This window comes from Halyomorpha halys, unplaced genomic scaffold (genome assembly GCF_000696795.3).
Source record: "Halyomorpha halys isolate HHAL.00 unplaced genomic scaffold, Hhal_1.1 Scaffold1174.1, whole genome shotgun sequence".
Taxonomy (NCBI): domain Eukaryota; kingdom Metazoa; phylum Arthropoda; class Insecta; order Hemiptera; family Pentatomidae; genus Halyomorpha; species Halyomorpha halys.
The window spans coordinates 7,256-14,000 of record NW_027109467.1 but is presented as its reverse complement, the minus strand read 5'-3'; the positions used below and the strand labels follow the sequence as shown (position 1 = coordinate 14,000).

The window sequence follows — 6,745 nt, the reverse complement described above, 5'->3', positions numbered from 1 at the left end:
TTGTATACTTTATATATTATGTGTTTGGTTTTTTATATGTTATGTATTTTTGTCTATTTATTTTATACATATATATGTATTTTTTTTCATTTATATAATTGAACACTGGGTATGTACATGAGTAGGGTGTTGGCGTTGATGACCGATGGGTTTTACGCCTTAATTTCTTAATAAACAAACAAACATATATTTAACATAATAAATAATCGCAGTAACAGATAGAATATTGTTAATAATAAATGTAATATAGGTAATTCATTTTTAGTTGTACGGCATAAACCATACAGCCTATTCCACATAGGGGAAAAAACAAAAAAAAAAATTATTTTTTATTAATTTAAAGCAAATAATACATTTTTTTTTCTTTCAGCGACTTCCCTTTGCTTCAGTGACAAAGAAGCTTACACCCAAGAAGTTTTAGCAGTTGTTCTCCAACATTTAATGGAAGTGACACCCCTTCCAACATTGCTTATGAGGACAGTTATCCAAGCCCTGTCGTTACATCCTAGGTTAATAGGATTTGTTATGAACATATTACAAAGGCTTATCAGCAAGCAGGTAATTCATTTTATTTTGATAACTTATCTTTTTACTTTCATTTGCTGATATATAGTATGGGGAAGTATAACAATCGTGCAAAATATCAAATTCGAGTTTTCGATAGAAATACACGTTTTGAGTCTCTTGAGTCTAAATAACCTAGTCATGAAAAATGGTCTGTGTGTGTGTGTGTGAACAGCCTAGCACAAAAACAAAAAGTCGTACCATACTGCAATTATATATTTAGGGCGTGTATGTGCTTGGGCAGTTATGGCAACTTTTTCATTAAAAATTGATCAACTGGAAGTGCCACTTTAAAGAGTCAATTTTACAATTTTTTAGAATTTGCTCAAATGGCTTGTTTTTTTTTGTGGTAAGTGTTGATTAAACTTGCTAAATCAATGTATACCAAAGTGGTTTTTAATATCACATTGGGATCCTCATTGAAATATTCTAACAGGAATTAAATGATGATTTTTTAAAAAATCTTCCTCTAAAGTACCTTTAATTTTGCTTATTTAAAATAAATAATCAGTTCCAATAGTTTGCAATCATATACAATGTATAAAAATATGAAAGAATTTGATAAATATTTTAATAATTAAAAGATAAAATAGGAAAAATAAAGATTAGAGTTAGAATCAGAAAATGCTGATCTCTTCTGATTTCATACACATTGCATGGCTTTGCTATTTTTTGTTAAATTGTTGTATTATTGACTGGAATAAAATTTATATTTGTTATTCCCATCTTGAGAAACCCTAAAATAGTATTTATAGCAACAAGTATTAAAAAATATTTGTTTGTAATTTTCACAATCATTGGTTGTTAGATATTTTTTGTTTTATTTATGACAATTAGAAAAATAGTGATAATTTCAACTTAGAGACCTATTTAGAGTACTAAGTGAAAGTTATGTGATGCATACACCTTACCAGATTTTTTTTATTGTTGATTGTCAACTTTCTCATCATTTACTTTTCATTAGTACACATCATCAATATATACTATACTTTATTAGTATTTGTAGGTATAATTAAAAAAAAATATGATAAATTTCCTTCTATTTGTAAAAATATTCATAATCAACTGGTTGTAGTTTATGTGATCTAGCATTACCATCGTTTATTAAAACACCTTTGACTTAGAATGGTACAGTACTAGTTTTACTTTTCATTAAATTTTATTGTTGAGTAATATCAAAATAGGTTGTATCTCTATTAATTTATATGTTTTTTTTATTATTGTTTGATTACAGGTCTGGAAGCAAAAAAAAGTTTGGGAAGGTTTCATTAAATGTTGTCAGAGGACCCAACCTGCTAGTTTTCAGGTTCTTCTTCAGCTTCCTCCACAGCAGCTTATTGATGTGTTCAGAGAAGCTTCTGATTTACGGAAACCCCTGCTGTCTCACATAATGGAATTTACTGAAAATCAGGTAAATTAAATATCTATTAACATAATTGTTATCGGCAATTTACAAGTCACTTATGCCTTAGGGATTTTATACTAATAGTTATTCAAAATGAGTAGCTGAGTTATTTTTGATTTTGCTATTAATCAGGATTATAACCCAACCAAACACTTGTGTTTGTTGTATAGGGTGTTTTTTTAAGCCCGATAGAACTTGAAATTGTAAAAAATAACACAAAAAATTAAATTGTAATAAAAATTTTTTTTTTATTCGAAAGATCAATACGTGACATTAACATTTAAAAATGATTTCGGGCATATGGGCACCGCGGCTGTTCTTGACGAAGCGCATTCTGTAAAATTGTGTTCAGCGATGAGGCGCATTTTTGGCTTAACGGGTTTGTTAATAAGCAAAATTGCCGCATATGGTCGTGCGATTTGACACCTCTCGATTATTTCCTGTGGGGCTACGTGAAGTCACTGGTTTATGCTGATAAACCAGCAACAATTGACGCCTTGGACGCCAGCATTGTTCGTGTTATTCGTGACATACGGCCAGCAGCGCTCGAAAAAGTGGCCCAAAATTGGACGTCCAGAATGCGCTTCGTCAAGAACAGTCGCGGTGCCCATATGCCCGAAATCATTTTCAAATGTTAATGTCACGTATTGATCTTTCGAATAAAAAAAAAATTTTGATTACAATTTAATTTTTTGTGTTATTTTTTACAATTTCAAGTTCTATCGGGCTTAAAAAAACACCCTATATTTCATTAAATAAGTAAATTTTGGAAATAATTCGATATAGTTTGATAATTTTCAAAGAATTTGTTAACTATCCACTAAAAAAATGTAATTAGTCAATAAACAGTAAGTAATAAATTTCACTGAGTTTAGTATTATGTATTTGATTATCGTTCACTATTAAGGGATCTGTAGTGGATAAATTGATCCGGTTCCCGATAACTTTTGGCATACCATGTGTCAAGACCATTGGAGTCTCAGATGGGATTTGAGTACATCACTGCTTCGCTTCCAATAAAATAATAACAAATATGAACAGAGCTTTGTCGAGAATACTGAAATCCCAAAAAACCTCTAAAAATCTGAAGCTAAGGTTGTACAATGCCATGATAAAGCCAGCTCTGATATGCGGCTGTGAGACCTAGGCTGTAAGAGGTACTCTAGAAAGCAGAATCGAGAGATTTGAATGAAAAGTCCTTTGTACATTTACAGTAGTGATCTGGGATCAGAGCTTTAACACATTGAGGTGAAGAACTAATTGTAAACTACTTGCACAGACGGCTCAGTCAATATGTCATGATATGAAGGCAAGGAGGTTAAGATGGGTGGGACATGCTAATCGAAGCAATCTATCAGCATCCTTCTACACAACAATGAATGCCAGTATAGTTGGCGATATACCAAAAACCTGATGGAGAGACAGAATCAACAAAGATGCAAAAGTGCTGCTTGCAGCAACCTGGAAAGCAGTAGCCCTCGACAGGCTGGCAAGGAGAAGGCTGGTTTGAGCGGTTAAAGATCTACAAGGTCTGTAGAGGCAACTGAAACAAAAAAACAACTGGGAATATGTATATTTATGGGAACAATAAATAAATTAAGTCACCTTTATGATGGTACCGCACCTTGGCACCATTCCCGTTTTCCCTTCTTTCTGCAGATACCCCTCTTTTTGTATCATGCATAGTATTGTATCAAACATAAGAGATCGGTGCTTATAATTGGAGTTTCCATGAGCTTATAAGTCCTATAACTCTTAAATGCTGATAGTACTAATTTATTGCTGATACTGTTCAGAATTCTTGGTCTACTTATCTCAAAATGAAGAAAATAAATTTATTTCTATTTTTTATTTATTAATTATTTATTGTGTTTTCAGAGGGCTCATATTCCTCAAAATATTATGGATATCATTAAAGGGCAGGAAGAGAGAGCAAATATGGACTTCCATATAAAAGAGGAGCCGGTATGTTTCTATTTAGTTTTAAATAATGAAAATTTATAATTTAATTTTATTAATTAATTATTTATTAATTTGATAAACTTTTCTCTCAGCTGTCTCCTGCCTCTGAGCTGACTATTGACATTAAGGAAGAACCTCCAGACTCATTCAATGAACCTGCCCCACCTGGCCTAGAATAGCTGAGGGATATCTGTACATTCGATGTTTATGTTCATGTACAGTTGTACATTTATATCCATGGCATCCATTTATATTTCTGTACATTAAAATTATAATTTTTTTTTCTATGGTGGATGTTTGTAAATAGTGAACATCATTCATTTTATTATTATTGAATAAATATTGTTAAAATTTCATTAGATATTAATATATATATTTTATTTATGAGATCGTGTTTTATCATTTTGTAAAATCAAATTTAAGTTTAATTCTGGTATGAATGAAGTATGACTCATAAGACTTTCATGTTAAAACAGGTTTTATAATTTTTAACAGTTTTTACTCGTTAAAAAATTTTATTTCTACTCAAAGACTGTGGTAACATAAAATATAAAATTAATGATGAGCTCCTCATCTTGCTTCAAATTGTATGAATCAAATTAAGCAATTAGAGACAATTTTTATTATGTTCCTTTATTATTTATATATTTTTATAACAATAAATTGTCTTAAACAGTTTTATTTTGGTTAATAATTTCTGTATTTATCAAATTATGTTTATTGTTTTTTTTATTAACGAGTTAGGTGTAAAATAAATTTGTTCATATGATTTCTTTTTTAAATTATTTTAAATACATTTTTATATTATACTTGATTTAGTATTACCTGATAACATGTTTAATATAATTTAGGTTTAGCTTGAAAAATGATAAATTGTTTTTCAAAATTTAAAAACAAAATCTATACTATATTTAAGTGGAAGGAAACAGTTAATTAATTTAATATGGGAACAATATATTCTGAAATCAAATACCAAATTAAGTTAGAATAAAACATTACCTTTTTATTCTATTATTACTCCCATTCAATATTCCTCACTGATCAAAATCATATTAATATTGATTGCTGGAGATGAATATTTTAATGGCTAAGAGAGGAAAAGATGGTACCAGATGTGATCAGTAGAGTGATAATTGTATTGTTTATGACATAATATTTTATAACATTATATTTTTAATAATTCATACCATAAATAAAACTGGTGATAATAAATTAACACTATCAAACAAAAGATTGTAATGTAAAGTTATACTATAATTTTGATGTAATCTATATTATAGATATATACTACACTTCACAATCTCACAAGAGGAGATCTGGTTCAATCGTAATTCAAAAGTATTAGCAGGGAATCCTTTCCGTAGCATCCACTCTCTAAGACCCAGAATTAGCTCTGGTCTTATCTTACCTTTGAAATATTTAAAACCAGTAGAGGAGACTGATTAAAAAATCAGCTAAATTGAGTAAAACTGGAAACAGTTGCTGAAATCGAAAGTCGACGTGATTCCCATTATAGCATTATAAATTTTCTTCTGAATGACAGACTCAATAAAATCTCTGATGTTTTACTAGAACATAGCATAATTTCGTGAAATATGTAAATAAATACTTAGCGTCTGCAGGAATTGACGCTGATAACTCCAATGGTTTTTATCTATAAATCTCTACTGGGCTGTTATAATTTATTATAAATCAATACTATATGCCTGTATTGAGCCAGGTTTCTCACTTAGTTTAACTAAACTATTATCCTTAGTTTTTGTTTGTGTTTACATTTTCTTCAACCTTCCACAATGATAAGTTCAGAATTATGGATGCTTAATCACTAAGAATAAGCGATCATACACTCTGATGTAAAAGAATCTGTCCTGTAAAAGAATCTGTAAATTAATGCTGTTTTGGAGAATAAGCAGGAAACAAATGAAAGGATGTTTTGACAAATTTTAGTTACTAACTAAACCATTTCTAAGAAGATGGAAGAACAATAGCAACTAAACATAGTTCTTCCACAATTTGTTGGCCATACAAAGTAATCTACAAAGCTATGCAAAGTGATATTACACTACATTGTAAAAAAATCATCTGGAATAACCTTAACATTATATTTTTGACAAATTCTTTACAGAATATAGTTCCTTTAAATTTTTGTGTTGATAAAAATATATTTTATTAAAAAAAGTGCAATAAAATCATGAATCGTTTTTATACTTGATTGGATGGATCATAAGATTAGATTACTCTATTTACTTATATAAGTTTTCATTTTTTCCTCCCTAATTTAAAAGTTAAATAATAATTCCAAGAATCAGAATATGTTAGTTCAAGCTATTCTATTCTACTTAACTTAATGAATGAACTATTTAGCCAAGCCAAATATTTTGCCTTGAATGACATCTGTAAAATATGTAATAGGTAAAAAAGAAGAAAATCCTTTTATTCTTCATAAAAAACAAACTTCTTTAAAAATTTATAGCACTGGTTTAAGAAATCAATTTATAAAAAATAACGGGCCGCTCCGGGATTTGAACCCGGGACCTCCTGCACCCAAAGCAGGAATCATACCCCTAGACCAAGCGGCCACTTGTGATCTGGGTTTGTTTAAGACTATAGTTCTTTTAAAAATGTCTGGCTAAATTAAAAACCTGGAACATACATTAAAATATTGGAGGACAGTGCCATCTCGGGCATTAGTCCATAGTTTATTTGTTTGTCACCTTTCGAACATTAAATAAATTTAATGTTCTAACCAGATTTGATTTTAACCAGTTTGTTGTTTAATTCTTTTGATGACCCAAAGTTGTTCAGAATATAATT

At 29.8% G+C, this 6,745-nt stretch overlaps 1 protein-coding gene and 1 non-coding gene across 2 annotated transcripts in view; one reads left to right on the top strand and one right to left on the bottom strand.

Annotated features, from left to right (window-relative positions):
• Sym (symplekin) overlaps positions 1-4,740 on the top strand; it is a 24,530-nt gene extending 19,790 nt beyond the window's left edge. The window contains exons 17-20 of the mRNA XM_014433245.3: positions 371-558; positions 1,799-1,975; positions 3,848-3,934; positions 4,024-4,740. Of these exons, the coding sequence (XP_014288731.1) occupies positions 371-558; positions 1,799-1,975; positions 3,848-3,934; positions 4,024-4,110 (539 nt within the window). The 3' untranslated portion in view covers positions 4,111-4,740. The remainder of the gene's footprint in view (positions 1-370; positions 559-1,798; positions 1,976-3,847; positions 3,935-4,023) is intronic.
• A 1,698-nt stretch (positions 4,741-6,438) lies between these two features.
• Positions 6,439-6,510, bottom strand: TRNAP-UGG (transfer RNA proline (anticodon UGG)). The gene has a single exon. It is a non-coding gene; the product is annotated as a tRNA-Pro (tRNA).
• Between the last annotated feature and the right edge of the window lie 235 nt (positions 6,511-6,745).